General features: G+C 38.0%; 1 protein-coding gene across 1 annotated transcript; it reads left to right on the top strand.

Annotated features, from left to right (window-relative positions):
- The first annotated feature begins 2,211 nt into the window (after positions 1-2,211).
- scp2b (sterol carrier protein 2b) lies at positions 2,212-14,134 on the top strand. The gene is made up of 5 exons (XM_005919851.3): positions 2,212-2,383; positions 5,164-5,254; positions 9,468-9,597; positions 9,823-9,902; positions 13,486-14,134. The coding sequence occupies exons 1-5, from the start codon at positions 2,361-2,363 to the stop codon at positions 13,579-13,581; spliced, it is 420 nt and encodes a 139-aa protein (XP_005919913.1). The 5' UTR covers positions 2,212-2,360; the 3' UTR covers positions 13,582-14,134.
- The last annotated feature ends 412 nt before the right edge of the window (positions 14,135-14,546 follow it).

Here is a 14,546-nt window from a genome sequence, read left to right as displayed (position 1 = left end):
TATTAGAAAAAGCCTGCATTCGTACCATCTATATAACTGATGTTATATTTTAGGTAAAAGTCATCAGGACTTTATGCATCACTACATAACTTGAAATACAAGTACACACCACAAGCACAGCAAAAGGAAGGCAAATAGGAAAACAATTTTAAGAAAAACCATGAGGAATGTTCTCTTTTCCAATTAATTATTTCCTACCCAGGGGATTTTATGGGTAAATAATTTCTCAGTGTTAGTGAGACAAAGTTTTCAGTACATTCATGAATCTCTATTCAAAAATATATAAATGGTGTGTGGAGAAAAGCAAAGGTTTGATGATTTATTAATTTTCAGGACTTGTTTACCTTTAACAATTTTGCCTCAAACGATTCTTGTGGCTCTGTTGTTTTCAATCCTGGTAATGTGGTGCATTAAAGTAAAAAGAAATAATAAGAACTTTGCCCACACAAGAGGGTAAAACCATGGCATTATGTGACCTTTGGACCAGTAGAGTGCAGTGTTTTCCTGTTCAGTGATTTTGTGGTTGGAGCTCAACCTCCGCTACACACGTCAGCTGCAGAAAAAAACAGCTCGCTGAAGTGTACCAGCAGCAGCGGCTGGCTTCCCATGGCGCTGAGCCCGTATTTGTGATAAGTGAGGGAGTGATCAAGCCAGCATGAGTTAGATGGTTGGCTGTGAGCCCTCTGCTGCTATCTGAAGCCCACCCAGCCAGGCACCCGGCCTCCCTATGTGCTTCTCTACAAAAGCAGACAGGGTTATAGTTCACTGGGTCTCCATTAGACTGATGAGATTTTCAGATGTTTGCCTCATTCTGCTCTGCCTCACTACAGAGCCTACAGCAAAATATATAACATATATATTGCTAATTGGCTGACATCCAGCAAAACACCATATAAATAAGTCAGATCTGAAACTGCCTACCTGACCCCAGCTCAACGGATTTTATTTGTACAATAACTTTAGTATATTTGTAATGTAATAAGCTATATATATATTCTGTTTCTGTGCGAGTTAAAGATGCTCTTGATAGGAAAATATTGGGTCTGCTTTTGCACAAAACCTATGCTGTGAAATAACAGAAACATTTCCACTCAAATCCTTTTGAAGGAGTCTTTTAAACTGTAAAGCAACCACTGAAAATACTTTTTTAAATTAATGCAAATGTTTCATCACCAATAATAACAGGCTAACAGGTTAAACTAAGAAGATAATAATGACATAAAAGAGCTTCAGCAGAAACATTAATTGACATTAATGAATCTGTAATTATGTATATGATTACACACAACACGTTTATGTATGTACTTTCAGTATATGTCCCACAAAAGAAAATTAGTTTAGCAGCAGGGGCAACAAGGACGACAGACACATACCCAGTGAGTGCACAACAATAAAATAAAGTCCCAATAAATAAAAATAAAAACAATAAAATGAGAATAAAAACAACAACAGTAAAAAGCCACAAAATGGCTATTTGCCATTAAGAAGACAGGTTGCAGTACGAATAAAAGAAACCTGAAGTCTTTTGGTCCTACTGATATACTCTAAAATGACAGCCAGAGGGCAAAGAGTCAAACTCACTGCGGAGTGGGTAGTTCAAACAATGAATAATAGAAGGAACCTCCCTCAGTACATGCTTGTTATAAAAAGTCAAAAGCCTGTCTTGCCAATCACCTGAGATTTTGCTGGCAATTTTTGCCAGAAGTCCTAACAAACTCTTGTTTTTCAGAATCATATTACCAAATCAAGCAACAATGCAAAAGGATAAAACAATAAAACTTCAGTAAAACAAAGACAGTAAAGACAACAGAGTATAAATAATACGCACTTAATCACTTTGCAAAACATTCATTTGAACATAAATGTGTAAACTCTTGTGCTCTGGCGTTTCTTTCAGTATGAAAATAATTGTCAACCTATTTTTTTTTTTTACACTAAATGTATTTTATCTTTAAATAATCTTATTTTCTGTGGGTCCCTGTACCTGGTCATACAAAGGTACAGAGCCTGAATTACTGATTAATAACGCCTGCTTTTATATACGGTTATATTTAAATAGCTGGTATGAATAAATTTAGTGGATCAGGTTACTAATCTCTGTAATTTAACCCTACGGATCTGTTTAAGAAAATTATCTGAACAAGCACATGTAAACTAGATGTTACCAAGTGAATCCATAGGACAGTCAGCTAATCTGGTTTATCTGACATCGACAGGTCGAGTCTGAATATCCGGGAAAGTGCAAGAAACGAGGAAGTGCAGCCGTTAAGCTAATAGCAGGTGAAGTGCAAGCAACATCACTCCTTCTGCTGCTTCCACACATACCGAGGAGCTGTTTGTTCACCTACACTCACAGCAAAATGCCCGAATTACAGAGACCGAGGTGAGAAAAGCACAGCTTGCACTGTTTAACTACGGCACGTTTCTGAGCTCACCATTTGCTGTCCTGGTTAGCTGAAAAACAGGTTAAATGTCAAAAATTGCAACAACGTTAGCTCTTTTGGTTTTTTCATACAAGCTTCCGGTTGGCATGTTAAATATCTCAGCTGCTGAGGAGCTCTTTGAGGGTCATCACACGGTGGCATCCCTGCTTGTTCTTTGTGTAAATGTCAAGCTGGATGTCATGTGGAGTTGCTGCCTGAATCCTGACTAACAGGTTAGACAGAGGTGTCACATATGCGGCCCTGGCTCTGGTCCTGTAGGTAATTTTTAGGTATCTCAGGTTGTTCATTATTTGTTTTTGTAAATAGATGGTTCACAACGGGAGAGTTTTTAGGATGTACTTGTCTTTCCTTGCATAAAAAAGAAAACTACATTATTATCTATTAAATTAGGCTGCACACTGGCCATTAATTAAAGTGAGTTTGACACTCCTACGTTAGATTTGTATAAAAATGTGATAATTTATTTATAAGGCATGCTTGAAAATCCATCTGCCTCCAGAGGCAACAAAATACCAGATACCAAAAATTCACAAAACCCTGTTGTTAAAAACAAACTGGTGTGTTTTTACATGAAAGAAGTTTTTTTTTTTATATTGTAAAAAAAGAACACAAGGGAAATTAAAACTCAAGCAAAATCTGGTAATGTTTTTCTAAAATATACTGACTGCAAAAGTTGAAAAGACAAATAAAAATTAATTAGTGCCTAAAAGTCATCTTGATCAAAAGCCTGGTTGAAGTGGTAGATTTAAAATATGTGTAAAGATTCTGACATTTTCAGCAGTACAGAGTGCATATGTTGCCTCACCAGAGTCTTTAGCCATGCACTTTGGAACAACTTACAGACTTGTACCAAAGGTTCTGAGGGTGAGAGATAACATGTGGAAAAACAAGACTTCTATGTTTAATTTGTTTTGCAAGCTCATCATTGTCTTGAAGTCTCTTACGTTTGCATTTGCTGTTCTAATTTCAGTTAAGCTTTCAACCGTTCAATTTAATTTAGTTCTGTTGGTGCTAGAGCAGGGCGATATGACCAAAAATATTTATCACGATATACATTTGAAAATTTGTGATAACGATATAACTGACGATATAATTGACACTAGATGAAACACTTTACAACTCCACAACTTTATTAGTGCAAAAAAATAAAAAACATAAATATAATTTCACTTAAACAAGCAGCTGTTTTTTATGTGCATTAAAGTTATATAAAAATTTAACAGTGCAAATGCAAATTCCTTGCTGACAGTTTAACCAAAAGGGATTTCCAGTGGAAACTGGCCGACATATCCTCACCATAACCATGTATAATATCCACAAAACTTAAAAAGAGGTTATACACTATTTTCCGAAAAACACGGTAATAACCACGGCCCGCTAGCATGCTCTACCAAAAATAGTGCTTTGTTGTGTATCTGACAGACGAAAGCTAAACCAGTTCCACACCACTGAAGTTGCAGCATTTTTACAAACCAATTCTGGTTCATCCGTTTCATTCAACGATCCGCTTTCGCCCTTCTCATTCTCCGTCGCCGCCATGCTTTTCCCACCATGTACGTATGAAAGCAAAGCCACTGTGCATGCGCGTTTTACCCATATTCTATCGCTATATTTCATTTTCTTATCGTTGCCCAACATTATACCGGTATTACTGTGAACGGTATGATATGGCCCAGCCCTAGTTGGCGCTATGTGGCAGGCAGACGTTGGCACTCTCGACCTATGTTGCAGAGTGAAGGAAACAGGCAGCATCTTGAGGGCACATCAATGGGGAATTTTGCTGATAATGATGGATAGAATAAACCATGAGGAACTATGAGGAAGGTACCCTGCGATCAACAAGTCCTGAACAAAAATCTGTCGAAGAGTGAACACTGAACTGTTTAATCAGTGTTTTTTTTTTAGTAAACATGTACCATGGCATTAATGAGCCATTGATAAAGCTCTATCGTTGTGTTTAAAGTTGCCAACCTGTGACACGGTCTTTATTGACTGTTCTTTATGTCCTGGAGTTTTGTGTGTCTCAGTTATTTTTACATCAGGGCTTCAAAATAGCTGCACAATTAAATACACAGTGGTGTTTTCAAGTAGGGCTGTGTCGTATCCTATCATCTGTGATAATACCAGTGTAAAATTTTACGTGATATATAAAAGTGTTACATTGGAATGTTATTGTTATTGGGGTGCCACATGTTTAATGCCCCTATCGCTCACAACAGTGAGACAAGCCCATACGTTTCTGACAGTTAGAGTCAGAAATGGAGTTACCTGAACAACCTCCAACCAACAACAGTGCTATGCAAAGTATGCAAGATAACTGTTCCTGCTAAATGTGGAACTAACAAATATGTTTTACAAGTTGGGGCAACAACACTAGCAGCTGGTGATTTGCCACCCAAATGTAAACAAATGATCCAACCAAGCATCGCTGGAGCACTGACTAGTTACACTTCATACGGTAGAAAGAGCAAACGGTGGTTGGAAATCCACGGTTGCTCGGTGGAAAAGCGAATCTTTAAGCAGCGGGTTAAAAAGCTCAACTCAGAATACATGTGCCCAGGTGGAAAATGTTTTTCAGTTTTAGTATGCGATAGTAGTGTCCAAACTACTGAAGAGTTACAAGTTTAAGTTACTTTAGGTACTTTAGGCAGTGTTTTCATTCTTTTCTTTTTATCTCTAACGTCACCTTCCTATTCTTATTTGTCTTCATCATCTGAAGGATTCAAGCTATTGACACTAGCGCAAGTGATGGACTGGAGGGGTTCAAGGCGCATGCTGTGTTCCAGGAAATCGACAAGAAACTGCAGGAGGTATTTATGTTACCTACATGACTGGGACTTGATATGCGCATTTCCAGCTCCATAGTTTTATTCGTAGACTTTTGCTCCTTTGATTAATATTTTCCATGCCTTTTCAGTGAAAATAAATAAATAAATGTGTATAATAAAAAACACATAGGTCTTTTAATAATATGTATTATGATTTGGTCTTTGCTTAAAAAACGAAACACAATAATTTTGTAAAAGATTTTAATAAATACTTGAATCCACCTATCCAAGCATTTACAGTTCTCCTAGGCTTGTGTTCATATAGCTACACAGGCTTTTAGCCTTATGGTGGCACATCAGGATCCGTTCCCAAACTATCATTTTATAACACAAAAAAATAATATCAAGCTTATGGTGACGCAATCAGACAAATGGTTTCCATCAAAACTCTGTTTTTAAGCAGTTACCTTTAGTTGACCTCAATCATACAGATTCATCTCAAGCTCGCCAGCAGTGCTCTCTACGTAATGAGTGGGATTTGTCATCAATGAGGAAATGGCAGCAAAGTTTAGTGTAATATCTCTGAAAACTGATCAGACAAACAGACTTGAGTTTTTAGCTTGGGAGCTTATCTTTATCTTATCAGAGGGAATTTGTTCTACTTTTGTATTTTCATATTAGTTCAATGTTTTTCTTTCTTTTTTTTGTTTCTACTCAAATCCAAGTTTTGGGCAGATTAAGGATGAACTAGGTTATGTAATACTTTTGTCGCTGACCTGTGTTGGGCTGCAGAGTGTACTCCACAAACACCTGAGTAAACGGTGCACCCGGCAGATTTAAGGCTGTTTACATTTTGTTTCCCACCAAAACCCGTCGTGTGTCTTCTACGCCCCAGAAATGTCGACTGTATTGGCTTATCTGAAAAGCTGTTTCCTTTCATATTTTAATTGCATTATTTCCATTTGTGTTTTTATTGCTAGCTGTATCATTTTGATGATTAATTTCTGCTTTCCTTGGTACCTTAATGCCACAAAACACAGAAAATGGGGAAGCTCTTTCAGGCCCCAAGTCTGTAGCTCACAGACTAATCATACTGCAGGAGCATGCGACCATGCTGCTTCAGTTCAAAGCAGATTTAATAATACAAAAACAATAATAGGAGGCCAAAACAAACAAAAGAAGAAGGCCTTGAACCAAACCACAGAGTGAGTTATCAAATTTAGGCTTCTTCTTTAAGACTGAAGCCAGTCACCTAATGCCCATGCACTAGAAAACTATAAAAACACTTATAAAAGACTAAAGTCTAGAACCCTTTCACATCTAAAGATAATATGAAAGACTTATTTTTAGCAACAACTGGAATCTTGAAGATCTCTGTTTACATTACTTCAACTAGATTACCTTTCAGATAATTTCCTGTCATGTTACAGCTGGAAATTTACAAGAACAGCTGTTGAATAAAAGGGTTTTTGGCAATAACTGTGTGTGCAATAAAAAACAGCCCAAAAGAAAAAAATGTCAGAATGTGGACACAATGCTGTGTGTGGGGAAAAAATGAAAACGATCTGTTGGCTATTGAAAGTGTTTATGTGATTTAATGTTAAACTTTGCATGAGCCAAGAAGGCAAAACGTTTATGGATTATGATTAATACTTGGTTTTTGTTGGAATGTCAGGAATGAGGGAAAAAATGACAAAACATGACAAAATGAAAATTGCCTGTGAAACTTAAATAGTTGAAAAGCTATTTGCTTTGAGACTGACAGCTCTATTGAAAGCAAAAACTGAAAATGGGGCAGCAGGTAATTACCGAAACAACTAATTAATAATGAAGAACTACTGAAAAACAAGTGAAGACAGCCACTCCAGCCTCCCTGTGGCTTTATGTAAGTGCAATTCATCCTCCACAGCCAATCAACACTAAGAAAGCAGGACGAGAGGAAGGTAGTTGGCTAATGAAGAATAATTATCAAACATACCCAGTGATTAAAAGCAAAACTCCACAACAATAATACTAATGATAAAAACTCCACAGGATGCCTTCTCATTTAAAGCACTTTTATTGTGTTCTCTTACATGTGTATACCTCTGGGCGTTCACATTTTGCAAACATAGTTTATTTTAACATTTGAGCCTCTTTATGAGCTAAACAAGAAGAGAATCACCTGCCAAAAACTGAGAGGTACCACACGAAGCTACAAATACCTCTGTCATAGTTTTACGTTAATCAGAACACATGAAGTCTTATTTTTTATATGTTCATTAGATGACCGATGTTAGAATCCAGACACTATTATTTTATTTCCTACAAAGGCATTAATTAAATTAAATTCAATTAAAGATAATGATGGGCATAAGAATTAAGAAATGAAAGGGTGCCCCTTAGGGCTGTGCGATATGACCAAAATCTCATATCCCGATATAAGACATCTATCGTCCCGATAACGATATAAATCACAAAAATGTAACATTTTCTGTAAATTCTGTGAATCTCGGGCAGCTCGACTTGCGGGAAGTGTTTCCAGCTAGGCGTCGTGTACCTGGAGTCGAGTGTTTTAACTCAGCGGTCCCCAACCCCCGGGCCTCGGACCGGTACCGGTCCGTGAGTTGTTTGGTACCGGGCCGCGAGAGTTGAGGCTCAGGTGTGAAATGTATGGTTTTCAGGGTTTTTATCGGTTTTCAGCGTTATTTTGTTTTCGTTTTTATCGTTAACTCGGTTTTCCTGGGTCTTTTCACACGTGTTATGAATAAATCGTATTTTTTTTCGGTACCGGTACTAGTTTTATTTTGTTGTATTTATCCGCGACACCTTAAAGGCCGGTCTATGAAAATATTGTCGGGCATAAACCGGTCCGCAGCGCAAAAAAGGTTGGGGACTGCTGTTTTAACTGATGCGTGAAACTATATATTTTTAGATATAAGTTGTAACGGCCGCCGTTTTCTTTGTGAGTATTTAATACACGGCGTGCTGCAGGGAAAAGCCTGTTCTAATGTTTGAGTCTAAGGTTTATTTGTTTAGCACCTGACGGCTCTTTTTTTGCTTCTCATCTGTCAGTACTCTGCATACTATTTAATGTGATTCAGTTTATTTTGAAAAGTCTCAACAGGATCTTGAGCTTTATTGTGAAAGATTTATGTGGAAAATAAACAAGCGGACACGCGATGGTTTTACCATCGTTGTTGCTAACGACAAGGCATAAAAACAGTCGCTTGTAAAGTATGGCCTTATTTAGTGTAAAAAAAAAAAAAGATTTAAGCAGGATATCCTTTAAGTTATGGCTACATTTTAATTGACAAAGCTCTACCATACAAGGGTGCCTGGGGTGTCTGCTCCACCCATGGTGGATCATGCTTTATGAAAAACATGATAGGACTTTACAAAGTCCAACTTTTTTACACATGAGTTTATGATATAGTTGCAATGGGCTTGGACTCATCCAAGGTTAAGAACCACTGCGTTGTAGAATCAGAACTTTGCTTTAGAACTAAATTTAATGGATTATCCATCTCCATTAAAAAAAGGATGGTTTTCTTGAATGGTAATTGGGGACAATGATTCATCTAACTCAGGGGTGTCGAACTCCAGGCTTTAGGGGCCGGTGTCCTGCATGTTTTAGATCTCACCCTGGGTTAACACACCTGAATCAAATGATTAGTTCATTACCAGGCCTCTGGAGAACTTCAAGACATGTTGAGGAGGTCATTTAGCCATTTAAATCAGCTGTGTTGTATCAAGGACACATCTAAAATCTGCAGGACACCGGCCCTCGAGGCCTGGAGTTCGACACCCCTGATCTAACTGTTTTAAAATTGTATAAATATTCAAAATGTTTAATTTCAAATAAAGCCTCATAGTCTTTATCATTTTATAGATTTTCAGTTCCTGTGCACATTTAGCTCAAATGTAAATTTAGCCCACTCTCTTGGCTGCACCTATAGTTACCAAATCCTGAACTGGAGTTGGGCAGATTTTCCACTGGGTTTTTTTCCCCTTCACTATCTGAATATTTTCAGTAGTTTTTCTGCCATTACCTGAAACTCTAAAGAAAATAACACATGGCTTGTCAGGCTGAGCATAAGATGAGTGAATGTAGGCAGTAAAACATGTTCTTTTAAAAACTGACAACTTTATGTGGAACATTTTGTTACTGCACTGAATTTGCAAAACTTGTGAAATATTTTTGATATATTTTTCCTTCAGTCACATGTAGTGGAAACTGTTTTTGGTTTAAGGTATGTGAAATGTCTTTGTACAGGATGGGGAGCAGTTTGTGAAAAAGATTGGTGGAGTGTTTGCCTTCAAAGTAAAGGACGGCCCAAGTGGAAAGGAGGCAACTTGGTTTGTGGACGTGAAAAACGGCAAAGGCTGCGTTCACAATGATACTGGTGAGAAAGCTGAGCGGCTGTGTGAGCATGATTTAAAGTCTTCCAGTCTTCTTGTATCCAATATAATGGACTCACGAATGACCCCTCGGTCCCATTTTTGGTGTTAAAATATCTCTGTCTCTTGAGGGTTAAACTGCTCCCATTCTTTTCAGTCAGTGAACAAAAACCTCTGAGCTGTAACATGTTTTTTAAACTTAGCTCGGTTTCTGTGTCTCTGCCCTGCAGATAAGGAAGCCGATTGCACCATTTCTATGTCAGACGCAGACTTGTTGGCCTTGATGACTGGGAAAATGAACCCACAAACTGTGAGTATTCAGTGTTGGTACGGCCTGGAGGCTAAACTGTGAAGTGCTATAAGTGCTGTCCATTTACCATTTTCCCTTCGGTCTGTTGATACTGCAGCTGAAGTTGATTCAGTGAACTCTTTTCTTTCCATAAAGTACCAAAAAAACCCAACCAAACAAAAACATCTTAGTCTCCTTAAATGTGCCAGTTGACTAGCTGACAGCGATCTTGAGCCATTTCAAAGTCAAAAAACCTTAAACTAAAGACATTTCCGGTACTATTTTATTTAATTTTGTACAAGCATGCAGTATTTGTTTTTCTCAAGTCTCATTTTTGGCTAATAAAAGTGTAACACTTACTAATAACTGATTTAGAAACATATTGAATGATTTGTGTGAGAAGGAAAGGCACTATCATATACTCTTTTAGATTTCTGTATAAGCGTTAGTTGATAAGTCTGACATGGTGTTACCATGTTTACGTATCCATTTATGTCCCTCTGCCATGAGTTCTCCAGTTGGCTGGCAAGGTCCTACATTACCCACAAATACTTAGGATGTCTAGTGTGAGCTTCCCACAGCTTTCCAAAAAACATTTTTACAACATTCATTTTATATGTTTTTCAGCCTGACTTAAAGTAAACAGCTATTAGCCACCTGGAACGGACATTTCTGCCAACTGAGAAAAAAGTTTTTCCTCCAAGGAGTCGAACCCGCTGTTGCCAGTCTTGGAAAAAGTCCGTTTGTTCATAGATGAGCTTAATTTCAGCTGTGGAACTGTGAATGAGGAGTTTGCTGTTTTGATAAACATTGTTGTCCTGGAGATTGTCTCACACCTTCGAAAAAATTAACTGGAAAAAAAGACCAAGACCAGCTGGACCAAAGCTCTGCATGTTCTCAGTCATTTGAGTTGCTGGATGTCTTGTTAGCTGTGGCCTCTCCAGCACGGCCACAGAGCTGTGCACTGGCTCAGCATGTGAAAAAACCAACGTGCCCTGATGAATGTGCAGTAATACAACACATTTAATGTTTACTTAAGTCAGACTTGTACTTTAATTTACTTAAATTTAGCTCAGATCCTTATTTGTTTGTGATGGTGGATTTAAAAATTGTAGTGTAGGAGCTGTTAACGTTTTTGGCATTGTGAGGGAGTCGCTGCTTTAAGACGTATACTGAATCTGCTTATCCATCTCTTTAGTGTTACATCCTTCTTCTTAGTTTCTCAATCCTCTGTCTGAAACAAGCTGTTTTAGCTATCCTCCTTTTACAGGACGGTTCTTTTGTTTGCCTGCACTACACAAACAAAGACTGAACAGCAGAGCTGTGGGGCATCTTTGCCTGCGATCACTATATTAGGTCCGCTCTGTGGTATCATATAGATACAAAAGTAGGAAACACTATGACACTGGGCGTTTTGTGGACTTTGAAGTAGGAGCCTTTGGCTCACACGGACTACGTTCACATTCACTGTCCTCATTAGTTGAAATGTACAGAAGATAAGAAACAACGTAATAAGTTACCTTTTAGTTTTAGCTCTTTCCAAGTATTCTGTGGATTGCGAAACTAACCCTGGAAAGCATTTACCCCTGATATGGAACCACTTTACTGGTACAACAAATGTTTAATAAGTCAATTATACTGGTTTTTAGTAACTAAGATTACAAACTGGGAACCTTTTTAAAAACTAAACCATACTTAAAGATATTTGTATTTTGCAGAAACAACAGTGAGAGGGGTCGAGAGCCACATATCACAAAATGAACCAATCTTTTTTTCATTAGATTTGTCTGAAAATAAATATGGTGGCTCTTTTGCACCTTCAAGCTAAATATATATACAGTTTTAACCTTTTATGATTCGACATTTGACTTATCAGCTCCTCGTTGTTTTCCATGCAGGAAATGCATTTGAATTATTATTACATGTGAAAGCACTATATTAAGGTAGCACTCAGGTCAATTTACACTAAAAAAATGTCATCCAGAGACATCTACCATCAGCTCACAGCCATTTGCAGTGATTGCATGTACTGTGAGGTCCTAGAAAAGCCACTTCTGCACTGTGTGTCTGCCTCTTCCTCTCTGATTTTCCTGTGTGACATTAAAAAAAGGATGGGAGAAAAACATCTAGTTTCCCCTCAAATCTGAACTCCTTTTGCCATAAGGGCAAATGCTGAACTGCTCTCGAGTCTCTTTGGCACATTGATCTGACGTCACTGGCATTGAGTGCATCCTGTTCCACCTTACTGCAGTTACTACCCATCCTACAGCTTTTCATTTCACTTTATTTTATTTTATTGTGCGTTTTACTTTACCTCACTATATCTTTACTAGTTTATCTCTTGTGTCTATTTTAGAGTCGACTCTGTATTTCAGCTTCTGTTTTCTTTCTTTCTTTTACATATTTACTTATTTAATCTATGTATGTATTTTATTTATTTAGTTGGGGGGGTTCTTCAATTTTTATAATTCAGTCAGCTAACCAGTTATAACAGACATAATGTCTGAGTAATTGGTGCGTACAATGGGGTTTCACAGGGCAGTCCCACTGGAAACACTGGTAACCGCTCTGCAACCTTCTCCAGCTTTTATTATAATACTAATAATAATGTGCACAACTCAGCGATCCTGAATTGTCGCTTTTAAACTCTGGTGGAGGTCTTGCAGGAGTCCCATACTCCCCCATGTACGGTATTGGTCCGCATTGGCTGAAATGAACAGGAGAAATGTTGAAATCCAGCTTGAAGGACCAAGCTGTTTAAAAAAAAAAAAAAAAAAAAAAATCCCTTATGAAGTGAGACACAGAGCAGCGAGTTCCAACGCATTTATTTACTTGCAAGGAAGCAAAAGCATACATGATGAATATCTATGCAAGTGCTCGCCGGGGCAAGTTTAATTTATTAACTTCTTCCAACGTTATCCTGGGAACAGATATGTGTGTGACGCTCTTACAGGGAAACAGTTACATGATGCACAAGTACATGATTCTAACCCTGCTTTGGATAACAGATAGCAGAGAAGCCACAACAAGGTCTGAGAAAAGGAAGATTAGAGGGACAGAGAGGGAGAGATGCATTCCTACAGATTACCAAAAGGAGTTTTGCACAGCTTTAATAATTTAATAAGTTTTCTATTGATCACAAAAGGATAGCAATGCAGGCTCCAGCAGTGTGTTTTCCACAGATTAGACCCCCAGTTATTTGGATACCTGCATTGTTTTTTGGGTTTTTTTGAACAAATAAAAAACCCTCAGTTTCCCCATTTCTGCTGTAAACTTACATGAATGACTGTTATTTTTATTTCCTTGAGAAAATATTTATCTCTAAAATGGTCACGTTTTTACATCACTCGCCTGATTTTTACCTTCTCACATCACAAACATTCATTTCTCCTTCATACGCCTGTGTGCTCTGGAGTTTCCTGACCTTTCATAAGCTGTTGTTGCCGTTGTCCCACTTTTTCTCGGGTTGAGTTAATCTCTCATGGTAACTCTTTAAAGCCAGCAGCATGTATTTCTCTCCTACACTGAATGAACCATGCTTCTGATTCCCAACCATCTGATGCTTTTATATTACAGTGTATTACACTCTCGCTCTGATTCACAGGCATTTTTCCAGGGCAAGCTGAAGATCACAGGAAACATGGGTCTGGCTATGAAGCTACAAAACCTGCAGCTGCAGCCGGGCAAAGCCAAGCTGTAGACGAGATGCTGGAAAGAGAACAGAGATAAACCACGAGGAATTCAACCGCTAGATAAATGTTAAAAATTCTCATCACTGGACTAAAACACTCTTCCTTTTAGTGACCTCACTGACCAAACACTGGGATTAGTAAGCAGACAGGCCAATCTAACTGGAGAACGACATAGATGGAGAGATAATTATTTCTCTAATTTAGTCCCTGCCTGCAGCGATACTGTTAGTCCAACGTAGTAGAGACAGGTACCTCCCTACTTTGTGATACTAATTCAGTTCTTGTCCAATTTTTCTGTAATCTTCCCTGCTAATGAAATCTTTCAGTGTAATATGTCTAGAAATGTTTGAAGAGTAGAGCAGATTGGTGTATTATTCTTCATAATAATGGATTGAACAGTCAAAGTGCCTCCTCATCTCAGATTATGGTTTCTAGGCAGAAATGTAGTATTTTTTTTTTTAAGTCTGCCTAACTAATACTAATACAAAATACATATTCTGCTCTTCTCTTATTGTATGAATCTCTAAAATATTTCTACAGAATAAACGTGTCTTTCCTGGGGATCGTGATTTTCATTTTTCACGGTCTGGGTGTATTTGGTGCATGATTCCTGCAAGTAACTCGAGGTCTCTTTAAATTTTGCTGATAAAAAAGCACAGAGCAACTTATCCATGAAATGGAACATAAAACAAGACTGAATGAACAACATGATGTTCCTTCTTTTATGTTCAAATGGGAATGTTGAGTTTCTGGATGTTAAAATGGAAACAGTGGCCATGCTCCAGTGTTTCTGCAGTGAAAAGAGGCTGACGTTAAAGTCTCCTGACACAGTTTCGGGGTGCTATCTGAGGTTATATCAGTGTGACTGTGCAAAATAATGTCCCACTGTTACACGGTACTTTGATGTCAATGTCGGTCGTGTGCCCTTTGAAGGGCCCTGTACTTTTCCAGTGCTGCAGCAACCCGGTTCCAG

The sequence above is a fragment of the Haplochromis burtoni genome, unplaced genomic scaffold (assembly GCF_018398535.1).
Source record: "Haplochromis burtoni strain Fernald_Lab_line unplaced genomic scaffold, NCSU_Asbu1 Contig_13, whole genome shotgun sequence".
In the NCBI taxonomy this organism is placed as follows: Eukaryota; Metazoa; Chordata; class Actinopteri; order Cichliformes; family Cichlidae; genus Haplochromis; species Haplochromis burtoni.
The sequence above is the reverse complement of the archived record's forward strand: the minus strand, read 5'-3'. Positions and strand labels throughout refer to the sequence as shown.

Excerpts from the sequence above, each read along its gene's own strand:
- scp2b (XM_005919851.3), top strand. The coding sequence starts at position 2,361 with ATGCCCGAATTACAGAGACCGAG. Across the intron at positions 2,384-5,163 it reads CCCGAATTACAGAGACCGAG|GATTCAAGCTATTGACACTA; the intron begins GTGAGAAAAGCA and ends CATCATCTGAAG. Across the intron at positions 9,903-13,485 it reads GGAAAATGAACCCACAAACT|GCATTTTTCCAGGGCAAGCT; the intron begins GTGAGTATTCAG and ends TCTGATTCACAG.